This window comes from Bos mutus, chromosome 15, assembly GCF_027580195.1.
Source record: "Bos mutus isolate GX-2022 chromosome 15, NWIPB_WYAK_1.1, whole genome shotgun sequence".
In the NCBI taxonomy this organism is placed as follows: Eukaryota; Metazoa; Chordata; class Mammalia; order Artiodactyla; family Bovidae; genus Bos; species Bos mutus.
The window spans coordinates 35,531,820-35,552,067 of NC_091631.1; the positions used below are offsets into that span (position 1 = coordinate 35,531,820).

Genomic DNA, 20,248 nt, shown 5'->3' on the forward strand with positions numbered 1-20,248 from the left:
ACCAGGAGACTACAGAGATTCCCTCACATTCCCAAGGCCACAGTTCTAGCCACTCCCTCCACCATTTCTTTCCAGGACTTCAACTGCCTCCAGTCTGACCATCTAGTCCCCGATCTCCACCCCACCCACCCACAGGCCCAGAATGACTCTTGGAAGGAAGGGAACTGCAGGAAGGAGCAGAGGGCTGTCTACGGCTGGAGGGGTTAGGGAGTGGTCATCCTATAAAATTCAAAACAAAGAACACTTCCCTCCTACGTCATGGCTGGTTTTTTTCTGCCCCTAGTTTTATCCCCTCCAAATATCCTCCAAATTGGGGAAGGAGTACGTCAAGGCCATATATTGCCACCCTGTTTATTTAACTTATATACAGAGTATATCATGAGAAATGCCAGGCTGGATGAAGCACAAGCTGGAATCAAGATTGCTGGGAGAAATATCAATAACCTCGCATATGCAGATGACACCACCCTTATGGCAGAAAGTGAAGAGGAACTAAAGAGTCTCCTGATGAAAGTGAAAGAGAGTGAAAAAGCTGGCTTAAAACTCAACATTCAAAAAACTAAGATCATGGCATTCTGTCCCATCATTTCATGGCAAATAGATGGGGAAACAGTGGAAACAGTGACAGACTATTTTCTTGGGCTGAAAAATTACTGCAGATGGTCCTTGGAAGAAAAGCTATGACCAACCCAGACAGCACATTAAAAAGCAGAGACATCACTTTGCTGACAAAGGTCCATCTAGTCAAAGCTATGGTTTTTCTAGTAGTCATGTATGGATGTGAGAGTTGGAACATAAAAAAGGCTAAGTGCCAAAGAATTGATGCTTTTGAACTGTGGTGTTGGAGAACTCTTGAGAGTCCCTTGGACTGCAAGGAGATCCAACCAGTCAATCCTAAAGGAAATCAGTCCTGAATATTCATTGGAAGGACTGATGCTGAAGCTGAAGCTCCAATACTTTGGCCACCTGATGTGAAGAACAGACTTATTGGAAAAGATCCTGTTGCTGGGAAAGATTGAAGGAAGGAGAAGGGGAGAACAGAGGATGAAATGGTTGGATGGCATCACCAACTCAATGGACATGAGTTTGAGCAGGCTCTGGGAGTTGGTGATGGGCAGGGAAGCCTGATGTGCTGCAGTCCACGGAGTCTCAGAGTCTGACACGACTGAGTGAACTGAAAGAACTGAGTAGATGTAACAGTAATATATCTTTGTCTTTGTCTCAGGTTCCTGGCACTGAACTCCTATAAACCTTGCAATTTCCTGAGTGATGGGAGTATCTTTTGTTATTCATAAGGAGTCCCTACTGAGTACCTCTGAGTTTATACTAATGAGGTGACTTAGGGTGGGGCCCCTAGATAGCCTCAGGCTGGGGATGGTCACCAGAAAGACCTTATGATTAGATGGTCAGAACTTTCTGCCTCACCCACTGACCTCCAGGAAAGGCTGGGAGGTGGCTAGTGATGAAGCTCTATACAGAGTCCTGAACAAGATTTGATGAGCTCTGGGTTGGTGAACATGTTCACATATTAGGAGGGTGATGCATGCCAATATTCAGGAAATCAGTCCTGAATATTCATTGGAAGGACTGATGCTGAAGCTGGATGAAAGCTGCTATGCTTGGGACCCTACAGACCTCACCCTATGTGCTTCTTCATCCACCTGCTCATCTGTATCCTTTATCATCTCCTTAGAGCAAACTGGTAAATGTAAGGAAATGCTTTCCTGAGCTTTGTGAGCCATTCTAGGAGATCATCTCACCTGAGGAGGGGTGTTGGAGAAGGAAATGGCAACCCACTCCAGTGTTCTTGCCTGGAGAATCCCAGGGACGGGGGAGCCTGGTGGGCTGCCATCTATGGGGTCGCACAGAGTTGGACACAACTGAAGTGACTTAGCAGCAGCAGAGGAGGGGTGTAGGGAACCCTGATTGTTAGCATGTTGGTCTGAAGTACAGGTGACACCTGGACTTGAGATTGGCTTCTGAAGTGAAGGCAGTCTTGTGGGAATGAGCCCTGGACCTGTGGGATCTGACGTCACCTCTGGGTAGGTAGATGTCAGAATTGAGTTAAATTTGTAGGACACCCAGTAGGTGACCACTGAGAAGTGGAGGATTGGTTGGTGGTTTTGGAAAACATTCCAGAGTAGCCCAAATGATCTTAATAAAATGAAAATCTGCCCTCTCTCTGGGATAAAGGAATTTTTCATTCTGTCTGCTCATCGCCTGCCTTCCTTTACCTGCTAACTCATTCATCCACAGGTCATGCAACAAATATTTACTAAGCATCTACTACTAGGGGCTAGCCCCTAACAGCTATATGTTAATAAGCATTATATTTTGATGATAGTTCATCAAGAAAGTAGTTCTTAATGAGCTTCATTAAGTCAGTTTGATTTGACTCAATCAAAATTGCCTTGATCAATTTTCTATTCATTAGTGTTAAACCATTTCTTTCTCCTCCATTTTATTATATTGGAATTATTCTCATTGGGATAAATTATTCTTAAATTCTTAAGTGACTATGTGGCTCATGATCAGTTTGGGGCTCACATCAAATCTTTCAAATTAGAACTTTCATTGTTGCCGGGGATTTTTTTTTTTGTAGTAATTACTTATACCAGAAAATATTTCCTGAGCCAACTTTGGCAGGTCTAAATTCTATCAGGAAGATTTGGTTCTTCTGTCAATTTTTAGTCAATAACATATTTTGCCAGGTGCAGTCTTAACTGTTGCCAGTTTTGCTTTGTGTTAATTATTTCAACCAATTTAGGCTTTTTCCTGGATTATTTTTTTCTTTACATTTTCAATAATACTAATGAGATGTTATTCTTGTGTAAAACGCATATTTTAGCACTGATCTGATAAAGCATTCTGAGGATCAAAGAGTAGTGTGAAAACATCCTAAGGGGAAAAAAGGCAGGTCAAAACATCATACTCTGTACTTGGGCTGAGTACTAAGCGGGACCTGTGCCCAAGTTAGCCCCGCCTACTGTCCTCTGCTCCTTGGGAGCCCTAAGCCCTGCCGGGATGCCTGGAAACTGGGGAGCAGCTTCTGGCTGGCATGAGAATGGCCGCCTGCAAGAGATTGCCTCTGGTCAACAGGCAAAGAGATGAGGTTCAGCCCTGATGTCCCATCCCAGGTTGCAGGCAGCCTCTGCTGGGCCCCAGACTTTTCTACTCAGAAAGTATCAGCTGAATATCTCAGTGTCAGCAAAGAATTATTAATGGATGCTTCTTGGTGCATTCATACCCCCACCCCCCAACCACTGATAAAAGGACATAATTGACCAGGGTCCTCTCAGGTCTGAAGCTGGGACAGGCTCACTGGCCTCCAGGCTTTAGGCCTATTTCAAAAGTCCCCTCTGTCTCCTAGTTGAGCTCTGCCTGGGAAGAGCCAGGGATGGGATCGTCCACCTGACCAAGTGTGGAGGGTTGGAGGCCACAAATGCTTTCACCTGGGATCTCTACTTCTCCTGACCCCGGGAGACGAAAGAAGGACACAGCAACATCAATGGGGTGGTGTCTCTCTCCTGGTCTTGGCCTCACCCCAACTGCTTTCCACCAGGGGTCTCGTCTCCATACATGGTATAGCTTGGGCATCAAGCAGCCAGCAACCCTGGAAACATAAATGGCAAAACCCCAGAGAGGGGAAGAGGCCTGCCCAGGGACATATTGTGAGTTGGTGGCAGAGCCAGGTGGAGGAGGCATGAATTTTGGTCTCCATCCTGTGCCCCAGCCCACAGGAGAGTCTCCTTCAGCCCTGTTCACAGGTGAGAAACTGCTGAGGTGGCCTCTGCCCAGGCCACCTCAAAGACGCCAGCTCCACCTGGCCTGAGCAGAGCGGGCAAGGGGCTGAGGCCCTCAGTCCCACTGCTGTGGGGAGGCTGCCACAGGAAGGAATGACCCTTATCTCCTCCGAGAGAAGAGAGGCCCTGGAGTAACAGACAAGTGCTTTGCAAGCCTGCCCTCTCTGGGCATAACCCTCTCCTCTGCAAAATGGGACTAATGCTGAGTTCCAGCCTCCTGGAGGCGCTGTGAAGATGAAATGAAAGGTGCTGGGACATCTGTGTCCTTCCCTGGTGTGAGGTGATGCAGGGAACAGAGGTGCTGGGCCTCCTGGGGATAGAGGTGAGTCACTGTCTCTGGGGGCAGCTAAGCTGTTGGACACCTGGGGCCTGAAATGCTATTCCAGAGGCTGACAACTCACAAGCAGTAGGAAGCTTCTTAAGATTGTCCCAGCGATCCTCTGGCTTCCCAGGTAACTCAGTGGGTAAAGAATCCACCTGCCTGCCAGGGCAGAAGTCTCAGGAGATGCAGGTTCAATTCTGGGTTGGGAAGATCCCCTGGAGGAGAGCATGGCAACCCACTCCAGTATTTTTGACTGGAGGATCCCACAGACAGAGGAGCTTGGTGGGCTGCAGTCCCTGGGGTCACAAAGCGCTGAACAGACTGAAGCAACTGAGCACACAGGCGTGCAATGATCCTCTGCACCCTGTGTAGCCCCAGCCCCCACCCACTTCCTTGAGTATGAGCTGGACCTAGAGACTTGCTCCCAAGGAAGAAAATACAGCAAAAGTGATGGAATGTCACATCTGTGATTAGATGTGTCACATTTTATAAAAGACTGTGACTTCCTGCTTGCTAGCAGACATTCTCCCTTGGTGGCTTCAAGGAAGCAAGCTGCTCTAGTGGAGAAAGCCATGAGGTATGGAACTGAAGGCAGGCTTTGGCCATCCTTCAGTGGAGAATGGAGGCCCTCAGTCCAGCATCCCACAAGGAATTGAATCCCACCAACAACCACATGCAGAGAAGGCAATGGCAACCCACTTCAGTACTCTTGCCTGGAAAATCCCATGGGCAGAGGAGCCTGGTAGGCTGCAGTCCATGGGGTCATTAAGAGTCGGACACGACTGAGCAACTTCACTTTCACTTTTCACTTTCATGCATTGGAGAAGGAAATGGCAACTCACTCCAGTGTTCTTGCCTGGAGAATCCCAGGGACGGGGTCGCACAGAGTCGGACACAACTGAAGCGACTTAGCAGCAGCAGCAGCAGCAACAACCACAAGTGAACTTGAAAGCTCATTCCCCTGGATGAATCTTCAGATGAGACCACAGTCCCAGCCAGTGCCTTGATTATTATGACAGACCCTGAGCAGAAGACCCAGCTAAGTACCTGGACTCCTGACCTACAGACACTGTGAGATTAAAAAGTGGGTGCTTTTTTAAGCTGCTAAATTGTGAAATAATTTGTTACACAGCAAGAGATAACTAACACACCACCACACTGGTGGATACACGCAGGACAGGAAGGACCTTTCCTCAGGCCAGAGAGACGGGGCCTGTGTACAGATCTCTGCCCTACAACCTTTGTTGTTGTGAGCTTCCTGGAGCCCCATTCTTGCTGTGTAGTATGGAGAGTTCGGAGGACAGAGAACACCCTCTAGCTTGCTGCAGCAGATTCCCTGTTCTCCGCTGGGCAGACCAGGAAAGTGGGTGGGGCTGACCCACTTCCTTGTGGAGTCATTGCCCCAGGTCCTCTCCAAAGAACACTCCTGCCAGAGTTCTGAACCCAGGCACATCTGGAACGGAGTAAACTTTCCAAAGCACACCCATTTCCACTTTCTCCCCTGCTCCTCCCAAAACCCTAGGAATGTGAGGGAAACCACATCAATCACCTTTAAGACCATCAAGAGCTGTGTGAAGATGGTCATGATCATACCCGTTTCACCAGTTAGAATTACTTTTCAGTTTACTATCTAGAATTACCTAGTGACCAACGTGGGATTTGAACTCAGTCTGTCTGACTAAGCCCAAGCTAGTTTCACTTGGGAAACTAAGAAACAGAGAGTTCAAGCATTCATGATGTAGCCCCCCACAATCCATAGGCAGCCCCCATAGGCAGCCACCCACAATCCATAGGCAGCCCCCATAGGCAGCCCCCCACAATCCAGGCTGGACAGTCTATCACCAAGGGATCAGGAATTGGAGTTTTTAAAGATTCAGGGGACAGGAAAGTCTGGATGGAGTGGGTGCCCGTGGGGGCCATCAGAGCCCAGACCAGGGCTGCTCCCACTTATCCAAGAAGAACCGGCCTCCCTCCCCCGCTCTATCAAGTCATTGTGCCAAGCAGCAAAGGTGAATTATTAAAACTCCCTTCTGGGGTACCACATGGATTTTTCTCCACTGAGATTTCAAGCAGAGGGGCGGCCGCTCCCGCCACACAATATTAAAATGTCAGGAGTTTAAGGTCTGCGTTGGTTGAGTCATAAGTTATCAGCACCCAGTGAGGGCCAACAGAATGCCTCCCTTAAATTATTAAGCAGAAAGCGTCAGACTGTAATATTTTGCTAAACCAAAGTACAGACACAGACAAAGATGTCATTTCAATATTTGAAACCAGCAAGTTTAATTTAAAATAAGAGCAAACCAATAAGCTCAGAACATAGCGGCGTATGAGAGGAAAATTATACTGTGAGAGGAAAAAAAGTGGAAGGACTTAAGAAATTTATAAAAGTAATCTCCAAGTGGAAATTAGAAATCAAGGCCTAGAAACAGAATAACACAAAAGAAATATTACTGTCCACTTTCTAAATCAATATAACACTGCTCCACGCTGGAATTACCATGGTAACTCAAGTAAAAAGAATCAAGCAATTCTTATTATTTCAAAATAAAATCACAGCCTGAAGCCTGGGTTTTATTACAACCACTGATAGATCGCTGGCTTGTATTTATCTGAAATATTGCTTTTCAATCAGTTGGTTTATGAATGTACACGGGCCTCTCACCAGCCCACTTACTGCCCTGTTTTGAGGCGAGGGGCTAACCAATGAATTGATTCCCGCCTGGCTGCATCTGCATGGATGTCCAGGTTTCATTCCGTTCTGGGAACCATAGAACTTCACACCCCTTCCAACTGATGGGTGGCTTTGCTGGACAGACGAAAAGGCAGAGAAGGCAGTAGGGCCTGACCTCACTGTGGTCCCCCTCCAGGCTTCCCCATGGAGGAATTGGCCAGGCTCTGATGTCGGCCCCCAACAATGGCCCCCACAGGAAGCCTCCCACACCCCCAACCCCAAGTCATCCTCTTGCTGGCTCCATCCCTCTCCCAGGAGCTCCCCCTGCAGCCCCATTACAGACCATTCCGATTCTACTCAGGGTCACAAGTGTCCTTCTCTCCTACCCTCAAGTCTGCCGGCTGCAATGGGGAGCTGGGAGCCAGCAGAGCACAGAGAAGGAGTGCAGATGGCCTGGGCTCAGAGCCCAGCTCTGGTCTTGTGAGTTGTGAAACCTGTACGTGGCTCTAAGTCTCTGCCCCTCCCCATATTCACACTCTTTGGAATGTGACTTTTCACCTCCTTCCTTCAAGGGTAGAACTGTTTCCCCATCTTTTGAACTGGGGCTGGACTTGTGATTTATTTTAGCCAACAGAATACAAAGTGACAATATCCCAGAGCCAAGCCTAGGCCTCAAGAAGCCTTGTGCACATTCATTCTGGACCTGCCTCCAGCCTGGGAATAATCCAGAAAAGTCTGCTGGATGATGAGGGACATAGTCTTGTTATCCCCAGCATCCAGCTGATCAGCCATCCCCTGGGCATGAGTGAGTCTAGCCAAGGCCCAGAAAACCCCTTAGCCAAGCCCAACCTTCATTACTGACCCACAGATTCAAAAGCTAAATAGATGTTTGTTGTTTTGAGCCTCTGAGTTTTGGGGTGGTTGGTTATGCAGCAGTAACTAACTGATACGCAGGCACAGTACAAGGCTTGCTTTTAATTAAGGGTTCAGTGAAACAAGAGCTGCTGTGTAAAGACCAAGAGGCCAAAGCCAAAGAGATCATCCCGCATCTGTGTAGAGAGCACTCTATTCACATGGACATGAGGCTTCCAGGATTATCAAGTGTGTACATGAACATTAGGTGCCAATTAAGTGTTGCCCCCACTGTAGACATGTGAAAACCGAGGCCCAGGAAGCTGTCTGAAGTCACACAGCAGTCAGCCGAGTCTCCTGACTTATGCTAGCAGGTTGCACCTGAAGCAGTAGGCCACTCAAGAAAGCCCACTTAAGAAGGGGTAGGAGGTGGAGCTGGGGATCCAGTCTGACCCGGTAGGCCTGCACTCTGAGGCATCTGTCCCTGCACCTGGGCCAGCCCCCCTCCCCCCACCCCCCACTCTGTTATGTCAGCCACAGTAGGCTCCTGCCTTAGCCAGAACACAAAATAAACATCCTCCAACCAATGAGAGATGAGCTTGTAGCTAGTTGGGTGGATGTGACTCTGAACAGGACCTGGAATGGTCTGTAAGAAGCCTAGGCTGCCTGTAGGCTCCCTCAAGGCCAACCAAAGGGTAGTGAGGATGCACCAGGCAACGGGGACAGCATGAGCAAGGATACAGAGGGAAATGCCAGGTCGGCACGGGAGATAAAACCAGAGTGGACATATCAGTCCTGCCCAGCCTAGTGTGGCAGCAGGTATCTGGTAGAATGTCAGGGTGGCAAAGGCTGGGTCCTCTGGTACCAAAAGAAAGGTGATAGATGGGTTGGGAGAATGGTGGTGAAAGAATTAGGTCCAGAGTCCCAGATGAATGCAATCCGGTGATGTGCTGATAAATATCTCACAACTGATTCTCCAGGAAAAAAAAACCCTTGATTTCCAGTGTTTGCCAATTTCTCTGGTGTTAATATTTCCACTATGGCTTGTAACAAGTTACCAATGTGACGTCCCTGAACCCAGAGTTGGGAAGGGATGTGCAGAATCAGCTTTTGCAAGTCAGCGCAAGGTGACTCCACTGGTGAAGCCCCATCTAGAGTACAGACCTACCAGGAAAACTCAGGCCAGCAGCGCCACGAAAAGTTCAGCCGAGGCTGGGAGGGTGGCCTGTGTGCCTCGGTGTCCTTCAGCTCCAGGCAGGGCAGGCAGGCAGCATGGGCTACAGGCCACATGTACTTCTGGGGCTTCTCTAGCCCGTGAAGGCCCAGGTCAGGTTAGCGCCCATCAGCACCGACCAGGAGGACCTTCCTACATCTGAGAACACATGCCCTGCCTGTCAGTGAGGCCATGAGTAGGATGCCCAGACACATGGTCTTGGTTAAGCTCATATTCCTCCTTATCAGAGATTTCTACCATCCAGCCTTGTCGCACTTTGGGTACAGGCACAGGCATGGAAGCCAAGATGGAACACAGAAAGATGCTAAAGCTCTGGGCTCTAACTCCCTATGTAATTCTGGGCAACGTTGAGTTTCAACTCTGCCACTATAAATGGAAGGCCTTACAAAGAGTGATTCTGGAGGCTTCTTCCCATGGTGCTACCTGACTGTAAGGACCTGAACAGTGGTGAGTAGTGAGTTCGCCTTGCCTCCTGGACAGTGGTGAGGGATGGCCATGATGGGTAAACTAGAGAAAAGGGAGGATGAGGGCCCAGCACCAGGCAACAAACAAAGCACTGATCTGGGCACAGGACTATTTAGGATCAGCCTGTGGTTTTGCAGATAGCACTGTTACTTCACAATGCATGAAGCTTCCTGGTTTATAATGTGTGTACATGGACATTATCTGAGCTAATCCTGAAAACAATCCTGCCAGTTAGATGTGCTTGTTCTCACCATAGAGATGAGAAGGTATAGAGGCAAAACCACCTCAGCGCTGGGTTGGCACAGAACACAGAACTACAGTGGACATATCAGACCTACGTAGCTCAGCACAATAGTAGATGTGGCAGCAAGTCCCATAGTACCTGCCACACTGGGGTATCAGGTCCTTTTTTCTACCTTCATCCCTAGCTTCTTCCAAACTTCATAATATGCCTGATCAGGGGTTCCTGGGAGGTCGTCTGGCCCCTGGAACTGGACCTGAACAACAGTTTTGGCCTCCTGGCTACATGGGGACAGCTGTGCCCTTTGTGGGATGTAGCTCTGGAGGGGGTCCACATTGGCTAAGGACCCCAAGCTGGCTTGGGTCACTTTCATCAGCCAACCAGCTCTGTCTTCTGTTCAGAGAAGGCCCAGCCAAGACCACTCTTCAGCTTCAGCAGCCTTGCCTGTGCCAGCAGTCCAGCTGTGCTGAGGCTAAACCTCACATCTCTTCCGATCATAGAGGGTCGGCCGCCAATGCTAGCTGGCAATCATCCATCTGTTCCAAAGGGGAGAGACCAAAATAGACCTCCTCTTGGTCCTACTCTCAGATGGGGCTTTTTGAGCGGTTCCTTAAATGGAAGCAGGTGGGGCAGCCACCCCATCTGACTCTGGGACTTGGAGCTGGGTGGGAAATCAATTCTCAGGAGGGATGAGAAGCAGGCCCCAGCTCTAGGAAAATGCACATTTCCATGTGCTAAAAGCATCGTTGTGGGACATGCAAGAGCGAGAGAGGCAGTTCCTACGGCCACAGAGGCCAAGTGAGTGGCCAGGCCAGGGCCGAGCCCCGGCACGCAAAGGGTGAAGCTTTTAGGCGAGCAGCGGCCAGTGATCTCAGCTTTCCCCAGTCCTAATGCTCCTGAAAGGCTCTCTCCCACTCCCTGTAATTGGGCATCAGTAGTTAATGCAGTATTGACTGCATTACACGCTCCCGTGCCTCCCTCGCTAATGCCAATTGCATCACCTTGTACAGTCACCGGCTTGCTTAGCCAATAGCCGTTAAAAGCAATCCAAATCATGAATCATATGGGAAACTTTTAGCAAGACACTGCCATCCAAGGAGACAATTTACAGTTGAGTTAATCTGGGTACATTAGCGAGACATGGATTCCGGACGACAGACCAATTTATGTTGTTTCCCTGTCCCTCCACCCCGCCCCCTCATCCCAAGTTCTCCGCGTGGGCAGATGAATGGAAGAGCAGGGGACAGACGGAAGCACCTGCTTCTTACCCTGGGCTCTGGGAGGGGGTTGGGGAAAGCCATCCTTATAGGCTCCCTGCCTCGCTGTGTTTGGGCAGGAAGGGGACATAGCTGTACATGCTCAGATTTTGTGATGCTTCGTTCCCCTGCATGAGGAAATGGCTGCAGCCCAGGCCAGACTGGTGGGTGCAGATGGAGACCCTTCTCTTCCAGGCACACGGCAGGTGCCAGGCCTGGTCCCCACCGTGCCAGCCTCACAAGGCCTTTACCAGCCCTCAACAGAGAGCAGTGTCCAGTGGGCTCCACCCTCCTGCGGATGGGTTGGGGTCTGCACTACGGAACAGCATCAGGGCCCACTCCCTCCTGCCTTTCCTCCAGGACCAGGGAGGTCCTGGCCACACTCTGCTGGGAGAGGCCCCTAGGACCCTCTGTGGTCCAGAGCATGACGGGATATTCTAGGAGGTCCTGCCAGTCAGTAGCCAAGTGTAGCTGAGAGCTTGCCCCCATGGATCAACCAAGTCTGCTGTGGAAGCTGTGCTCATAGTGGTCATTAACAATTGAAGATGCACTGTCTGGTCCTCCTCAGCCCAGCTCCAATCTCCTTAGGTCTTTTTAACTTATTAAAAATGCCCTAGGAATTAAGTCAGTTCCACTGCCTGCCTGTGTTTCCTGCAGTCGCCCCGGCCCTCCTGCTGGGCCTATGCAGAGGCAGCTTACACCCAGACCTGCCCTTCTGCAGCACACACGTGGGGCCACCCTTCGGGGGTGACTTCAGCATGCTCTCCTTCCCATTCCTTCAAAACCTGAGGCTCTCCCTGTTTTGGGGGCTGCCTGGACCCTCTGCTGCCTGCTCGTGCTCTAGGGCCATTTCTCCAACAGGCTGAGAGCTAATCTGACTCTTCAGGGTTCAGGGCTATAGCTCCCCTTGGACCACAAACCTCCCCGGAAAGCCCACTGCCTGTGCCAGTCCAAGCACAGGTGCCAGGGGGAGAAGGGTGGTTTCTCCAGGAAAGTTGGAGCTGGGCTCCCTTTGCTGACAGGCAGGCCCCACGGCACGTAGAAAGGCAGGACCCTGAGTTCCAGTAAAGTGGAGCTGGCTAGGCCAAGAGCAAGCATCCAAATGAAAGCAATTAATCTTGAAACCCGAAGTTTAACCGTTTGCAAAACAGATCTTTCCTCTCTGTGGTGGCCCTTCACTGCTCGACCTAATGGATTACTTTATTAATAATGCACTGTGCTTAAAAGCAAAAAAAAAAAAAAATTTTTTTTTCTGACGATTCAATACTTCAGAAAGTCTCTTAAACCCGTTGCTACGGCAAAGCGATTGATATTTTATTATCTTTCAGAAGTGCAACATGAAAGCCCTGCAGCCCAGCAGAGCAAGAGCTTTGGTCCTCGGCAGCTGGCAGACCTGACTTCAACCAGAGGAGCCTGGGCCTCTTCCCACAAGATGCTGTCAGGTGGAGAAAAGGCGTTGGGGGTGGTTAATAGGAGCCCGAGTTCCCCGCTGCAGCCAGACAAAGGGTGCAGTCCACAGCCGGGAGGAACATACTCCTTGGGGGCCCTGGGGAGCAGTACTGCCACCCAGCCCAGATGGCCACCTGCTGGGAGAGCATTAAGTGTAAGGAAGGAATTAGGCAGCAGGTTTGGGGGTGGGGGTGAGGATGTGAATGGGTCTAGAGCCTTTCTCCCTCCACCTAGCTGAAGGTACCACCTTCAGGGTTTCCTGGAACCAGGAGATGCTAGACTCCAACAGGGAATGGAGGGTGGATTTATGAGCAAAAAGGCTGCTTTTGAAAGACAGATCTAGGCTGAGCAGGACATGAATCAAATGACTCCTCAGGACTTGAGCCAGTCTTCTTCCTTGTGCTGTGAGGGGTCCCAGAGCTCAGTGATCTCAACACTACTGGGCACCACATCGTTAAGACTGGACAGGCTGGGGGACCTTAGGGCAGAGTCAGCTCTTCTTTACAGGTCTGGGGAACACTAAGGGAAACACATATACCAGGGGGGTAGGCAGGAGACTGGCTGAAATGACCTCCAGAGAACCATGTCCATTTAGGGCTCATCTAGAAACCTTTAGTACACAGAGCCAAGGCATTCTGGGGTGCCTGCAGAGTACAAGACCCGAAGTGCTGGTGGCGGTGTTATCTTGTCAGCTGGAGGTCCATCTTCCTGCCTGAGGCCACCTGTGTACAGGGCCTGGGTCTTCTGGATTTCTGGCTTGGGCCTAGGGACCAATACCAAACAATCTGGGTTGAAGACATACCCCAATTTCCACATGCTGCCCATGGTGGGAGCACCTCCAAACACCAAGGAAGGACCTGCCTGCACTGGCTCCTCACTTTACCAAGAGGAAAAGTGAGGTCTCAAGATGGGCATGACTGGTCCAAGATAACACGGGGAGTTGATGAGAAAGGAGCTAAAGCGAGGACTCCTTCCTCCTTGTCTGGCCTCACCCCTGACCTCTTCTCCTTTCCAATCAGTACACGCCTGCACCAGCCCAGCCCTCTAATGGCCCACCTGGGGCTCCAGGGGAGGGCCCATAAAAAAGAACAGCACACAGGAAGTGGGTGTCTCACCCTAGCCAAACCCTGGCAAACGGATTCTTTTGGCCAGAGCATTTAGTCCTCCTCCCTCTCTTTCTACCCACATGCCCAGAAATGGGCTGACCGGCCACAGAGCTCCCCAACATGCCACCCCCGGGCCAGATATTTTAAATGGCCCTTCCTGCCTGAGGTCTCAGTGGGTGGAAGGGAGGCTAGGGGCATCGGCACACAGTGGCAGCAAAGGGAACATCCTGTGTGACCTTAAGTCACTTAACTTCAGATTTCCACCAAGTGACCATGTCAGGAACACCACCGACCTGGAGGGCAGAGGGCACAGACCTTCATACTCACTGGGAGAGGTCAGCTGATGTCACTCTAAGAAGATTCCCGACTGACTCACAGAAAACCCCTCTTCTCAGGTCCTCACCAGCAGTACAATGCAGGTGGGGCTTGGGTGCTAACAATTAGATTCATGTCTCCCGACAACACTAACCCACCAGGTAACCCTCACCTCCAGAGGAGAAGGGCATGGGCCGGGGCCAGGGAAGGGCCACTCTCCCGACCCCGAGGGCTGCCCCTGGGTCACAAGACACCCACTGGTTTTACCCTTAAGAGGGCTGGGTTCTCCGACCTCTCCTGCACATACCAGGACAATTACTGCGGGACAGTCGCAGTCAGGAAGGCTTTGGGTGTGTGAGACCCCCTACTAGTGGCTTCTAGCCACCGCGGGCCCCGCTCTTCTGACCTCTCAGGCGCAGTGAAGCTCTTGATCAAGGTAGGTCCTGGCGCCTCCGGCACGCGTGCTACTGGCCGGGAGCGGGACACTTTCTTCCTCTGGGCCAAACTCCTGCCTCCGAGCTCAAGAGCCCTCAGGGAGACAGTGGGCAGCACAGGAGGCGTCCCTTTATCTCACCGAGCTTTCGGGCAGCCGTGTCCCCGAGGGTCCGGCCGGCTTTCCCCCTGGCCTGCCGGGCACCCCGGTAGCCACCTTCTTTCTGCGCGCCAGCGGGCCGCAAGCTCTGGAGTCCGATTTCCCGAAGCCACTGATTTGCTCGGCGCTCTGCGACTCTCGGGTTACGCGTGCGGCGCGAGGGTGATGGCTGCGGTGAGAGGAGCAGCCGCAAAGACGAAACGTTCTACGCGAACTGCCGCTGCGCCGAGATCCGAGGGCAGCCGGAGCCTCCACGCGGCCCCGCAGAGCATCACACGGCCGGAGCACAGCTCGCCCGCCCGCGGTCCGGTTCGGCCTGGCCCGGCCCCGGGGGCGCGCAGCCCAGAGGTCCCTTGCCTCCCCACCCTAGTCCCAAGTCCCCTGGGGACCGCCAGCCCAGCACAGCCCGGCGTGTGCGCGCCCGTGTCCCGGCGTGTGTGTTCCCGCGCGCCACGGCGGGGGCGCAGGGGCGCGGGGCGTTGGGACCCCCGCCCGCCACCTACCGTCCTCCTTGTCCAGCACCATCATCTCGGGCGCTCCGTGTCCAGCCGCAGCTCGACTCGGCCGGGAGAAGGGCGCCGATTCCGGGCGCGCTTCGGCGGGGCGGCCGGTCCTCCGGCAGCGAGCGGACTCTAATTACCCGCTTGTCCGGCTCTTAACCTAGATTGCACTCAGCTAGAATTACATTCAGGAGTGAAGCACTTCGCAGATACAAAAGCAGTCTCACCTACTTTTGTGCCTCAGAATTGCAAGGAACTACGAACTGCAATTTGGAGAGGGAGAGGGAGAGGGAGAGAGAAGGGGGAAGAGAGGATCAGAGCCGTTTCTTTGATTCTCACCTTCTAAATGGCTCAATTTGCCCAGTATAATCTGTCTTAATGTAATTGCATTTGATAGCTCATAACCCTGGCTCTGGCAACGACACAGCTTTCAGCCTCATAAAGTGTTTTCCCCTCGGATTTAATCTGAATCTCAATCTAAAATTATATTCAAAGAGATGGGGGAATCTCGGCGGCCGTCTCCCGCTGCCTTTCTCCCTCAATGTATGAGGTTTGCACTCCTGCTACTGAATAAATGCACACATTTCCCGAGGCCCCCCTCCCTCCCGAGTTAATGGGGAGTGGAGACGCGCGGCTGCCCGGCTCCGCAGCGCCACCTGGAGGCCTCTAGGCCTCAACTCGGCGCGTGGCTCTGCTCAGGACCCAGGGTCCTCATTCCCAAACACTGTCTGGTAGGCCACTCCTGTCTGTCAGTCCCCTCAGCCTTGATTTTGGCCCCCTCCCACGGGGGCACTCTTTCTCTGACCACGTACCCTCCCTTGCTACCTCCTCTCTCCGGGGTTCCTGGTTGCTTCCTGGATTGTTTGGCAAAGTTAACCCTCTGCAGGGCACAGATTTTCCCACTGTTGAGTCTTCCATCACCACCCTTACCCCAGCAGCCCCTCAGAAGAGCATCTTGATTTCACAGAGAATGAGATCCTGTCTCAGCTTCTATCTGAGCAAGCACAGCATGGCCTTGAAGGTTATTATTTTCATTCCACAACTATTTATTGAGCACATACTAGGCACCAAGCTCTATTCTAAGGCACTGGGGATACAGCAGTGAAAACAGATTCCTACTATTACAGAGGTGCTGATTTTTGCTTAGTAACGCAGGAGGCAGGAAGGGATACAGTGTTCATCTCCTCTCCCTCCGAACCCTGCTTCTCTCTGAGCACCTTGGGGCTGGTGCCCAGGCTGCCTTCTCCAGGAAGGCCACTCTTCAATATCAAGGGCTTTTTTTTTTTCTCTTGACAGTACAGAGTTCCAGGATGGGATGGAAATCTTAACATGTGCCAGAGGCTCATCCCCCACAGTCACTTCCAAGGATTAGATCCAGGCAAGGAGAAGGAAACTGTAGTCCTTGGAGGGGCAAAGGGCCATCACGACTTCATCTCGTCTCTGCCTATTACCAGTAGGGGACTTTTGCAAGTCATTTTCTCTCCCTAGGGCCTCAGTTTCCCTGTCTGTGAAGCAGAAGACAGCTCTGCTATCTCCAAATTTGCTCTGGGGATCAGATGAGACATTGCATATGAATGTGCTTTGTAAATGTAGCACCCCAGACAATGGCGAAGGGGGGAGGCAGTGGGTACAAAGGAGATTTGAAGGCCAGGTCATGCCCCTTAAGCCCTAGGGGGCCCCAATGTGGGGTGCTTGATGGGAGGGGGAAGGGGAGAAGGGATGGTGCTGCAGCCCATCCTCCTCTACCCTAGGCAGGAAAGTCAAGCTTTGAGAAAACAGAAGAGAGGCTGCTTCTAATGAGATGCTTCATCCGCAGCTCAGAGGGTTTCGCTTTCCCCTTCATCTTGAATACTTAATCCTAATAGTCCTTGAGTATATTTGATGTTAAATATATCATTTTGCTCAGACTCACCATCCCTCAGGACTGCGAGCTTGATCTCTCCCCTGCCACTGCAGCTCAGCTGTACCCTGAGGGTCTGAGGGAGGCTTTGGCACTGCCGCCGCTGGCACATTTAGTGCCAGCCCCTCACCCCAGCCTGAGATGGGGGCCTGACAGCACAGCAAGCACTGGACCTGGCAGGCTGGCAAGGGGGAGCTTCTTTCTGTAGACAGCTCTTTGCTACCTGGAGGTGTTCACTCTACAAGGGCTGTGGCCTTACTCCTGGCCTCTGGGACTGCCTCTCCTCACTCTCAGGGTCTGGCCCTGACCCACAAACCCGAACTTGATTAGCTGGGGCCACTTTCTCACTCTCAGGTGTGTGCTTGGGACTCTGTCCCAACATCAGCTCTCCCCAGCTCCCAAGGTGCCCAATTAGCAGCCACATAGTTAGCAACATCTCTTTCGGGAGTCAGGGGCCTTGCAGCCCAACCCAGGGACTGGGGCAGGCCTGGGTTACAGAACAATGGACTGTAGAAGAGGCTGGGGTGTGAGCAGGGAGTTGGTGCTGTGTGTGAAGGGCTAGCTGCCTTTGCCCACAGGCAGCTCCCTCTGCAGCCCCAGTGATGAGCACTGAGCTGCCACACTCATCTGGAGAAGGGCCTCCACAGAGGCCTTCTGGTGGACAGAGCTACCCAGCAACCTTTGGACGCTTTGGGTGACTTGAGCTCCCACCCAGGAAGGGGCCTGCTGGGCTGACAAACCCAGGCAGGAGCCTGGCTCCTCCAGCAGCCTCCCTCTCAGCTTATGGGTAATTGTTGGGCAGGGAGGTAACTCCTGTGCCCATGCTCACTCCCACCCAAGCTGCCTTCAGGTCCAGGGGCACGCCCACAACACGGGGGTGGAATTCTCGTATCCCCTGGGGCTGGGGGCGGGGGTCTGCACCTGACACATTCCACAGGTGATGAGCGTGTACTCTCACTGTGAGACTGCCAAGAGTGCTCCAAAATGCCCTTGAAATGCCTCTGGGGACAGCAGAGGGAGGCCAGTTGCTCAGCCCCCTAGGTTACGGTGAGCAGAAAGGGGGTGAGCCTGGCTGCTTTACAAAGTTTTGGGCAGGTCCTAGCAGTTTGTCATTGCATCTGGCAGTAAAGTCCCGATGAAGGATTCCTGCACTGGGGTTGTGGGGGAGGGGGCTGAAGACTTGATGCCCGGGGGGCCCAGCAGACCAGATATTCCAGAACTCCTCAGTGGGGCTTGTCACATGTGCCTTGGCCTGAGGGCCTGCCTCCAGCTCCAAGATGGAGTTACAAGCTGGCCTCACAGGTGACACTCAAAAGGGGTATTTGGAGTGACAAAGGCCCGTTCCCAGTGGCCGCCACAGTTGAGGGGACAGAGTGACTCTACAGACTTTGCGTACCATCAGGATGGCTGCTGGCCAAGTTCAGGTGCCCTGCCCTGCCCAGCCCCCGACTCCCACAAAGCAGCCCATGCATAGGGATTTGCAACCTACTAGAGTGGCAAAGTACACAGTTGGCAAACTTTTCCTCTTTCGGTTTCTGGAAGCCTAGGACAGGCCTTCCAGGAAGCTGCCGTTATAACTTGCTGGGTTTTGTGAGGGCCTATGCAGAATCTACACTCCAGAAAACAAGTCTCCCCGCCCCTTCAATGAAGGCCAACCCACCCCTGCACAACAGCCCAGAGAAGGTTGTGGATATAGGCTGTCGACCAGATGTCCTAGTTTGCCCCAGTTCTCTGGACTGAGGGGCTTCCAGATCCTGGGACTGTCAGTGATAAAACAGGGATGGTCCTGGGCAAACCAGGATAGTTAATCACCCTACTGGGAGGTGGCATGGTGGGAAAAGGGACTAGCGGGGCCAGAGAGAAAGGCCAGGCACCCAGACCCCTCCCTGCAGACCAGCAGCTGCCTCCCAACCCCCAATTTCCCAGCCTCCTGCCTCAGGGCTTCATCTCCCGGGCACCAGAGAACTGCCCTAGCAACCGGGGATGCTCCATGGACCAGCAGAGCTGTGAGTTCTCCTAAGAGACTGGCATTTACAATGGGAAGGGTGTGAGCTGGACCCAGGGGTGGTTAGATTTTCTGAGTCAAGCTTCCTTATGCAACTAGGGTTGGGGTGGGTAAGTAAAGGGTCTTTAAGAAAAAGAATAGGAGATTTACTAAACAAAATTACAACGGAAGGGCTCTGAAGCTTAAAAACTCATTCCATCAATGTGAATCCGCCTCTGCTATCTTGGATATACAGCCCGTCCACATGCCCTAACCGGCAGTGCACCTCCCAACACTCTGGGCTGGGGGAACTGATCGGCCAGAGTCCTCCCCAACCCGGCCAGGTGTGAAGCCATGTCACCCATCCCGCAGCTATGACGTTCCAGACCTGAGGGACCCCAGGGCGGTGCTGGTTGGACGGCACCCTCACCCCGGGGTTCTCTGGGCATCCTCCTGGGGGAGCCTTTCCGCAGCGGTGCAGAAGCGGGAACATGCAGATACCAGTGGGGAGGCAGAGAGACTGGGGTCAGTGGGCACTGCGGGGAAGCCCACGGCGCGGATCGGAGAGGCACTCCTTTGCCCGCGAGGCGGCAAGAGCCACTGAGAAAGTTCCCTGCCCGAGCGTGCAGGGCTGCCGGGCTTGGCTGGCCCGTGTGACTTCCTAATCCGGCTGAGGAGCCTCGGGCTGAGCCCGGCACTCCGATACGCACCCGCGCGCACCTCCACCGCCGGGCTTCCGGGGAGCGGGCCAAAGGCGGCCGGGGCCGGGCGCGGGGGACGCTGCCGCCGCCCTCGCCCTGCGCCCCGCGGATCCCCGGGCACCTACCGTCCTCTTGGTCCAACACCATGGTCCCCGGCGGCTCCAGCCCGGCCCGGGCCGAGGACACGGAGGGGCGGGCGGTTCGGACTCCGCCGTCGCTCGTCTGCTTTGCTCCCGCCGGCCCCGCGCGGGCTCCGCGCCCGGCGAGCGCGGCCGCGGACTGGGGCGGATCGACCGGCGCCCGGAGCTGAGCCCCACCGGCTAGGAGCTCCGGCGGGCGGGCGGCCGGGCCAGACCCGGGGGCGGGGCGGCAAGGGGCGGGGCTGGGGCGGGGCTGGGGCTGGGGCGAGTCCGCCCGGCCTCGATGGACGAGCCGAGCCGGCAGCAGCTGCCCGGGCCGGGCCGGAGCCGCCGCCGCCGCCGCCGCCGCGCGCTCTTCTCTCCGCGCGGGCAGCGCTCGCTCAGCCGAGGGAAGAAGCCTGCGTTTCCCAGGGCCCCTCAGATTCCCCTGTTAATTAAATCAATTCATTATGTTCAGATCTGATTAGCGGCCCTTCCCCCTTTGAATCAATTATTCAATACACAAACATAATTGCTTGGGCCAGAGGTGCCCGCCATTAGCTTATTTAACTCCAAGGACACTAATTACCCGCAGGGCACGGGAACTTTTCTCATTAATTCTGACAAAACACAAAAGCACAGCCAGAGTGTGTGCGTGTGAGGGACTCTGTGTGTGTGTGTGTGTGTGTGTGTGACCACATGCCAGAGTGAGGGCTGTGTTGGGTGGTGAGACACCGT

The 20,248-nt window shown here is 53.1% G+C and overlaps 1 protein-coding gene across 1 annotated transcript in view; it reads right to left on the reverse strand.

The window, feature by feature from the left end:
* Positions 1–19,726, reverse strand: part of LMO1 (LIM domain only 1) — a 41,826-nt gene extending 22,100 nt beyond the window's left edge. Inside the window, exon 1 of the mRNA XM_070383194.1 lies at positions 19,517–19,726. Coding sequence (XP_070239295.1) covers positions 19,517–19,538 — 22 coding nt within the window. The 5' untranslated portion in view covers positions 19,539–19,726. The remainder of the gene's footprint in view (positions 1–19,516) is intronic.
* Between the last annotated feature and the right edge of the window lie 522 nt (positions 19,727–20,248).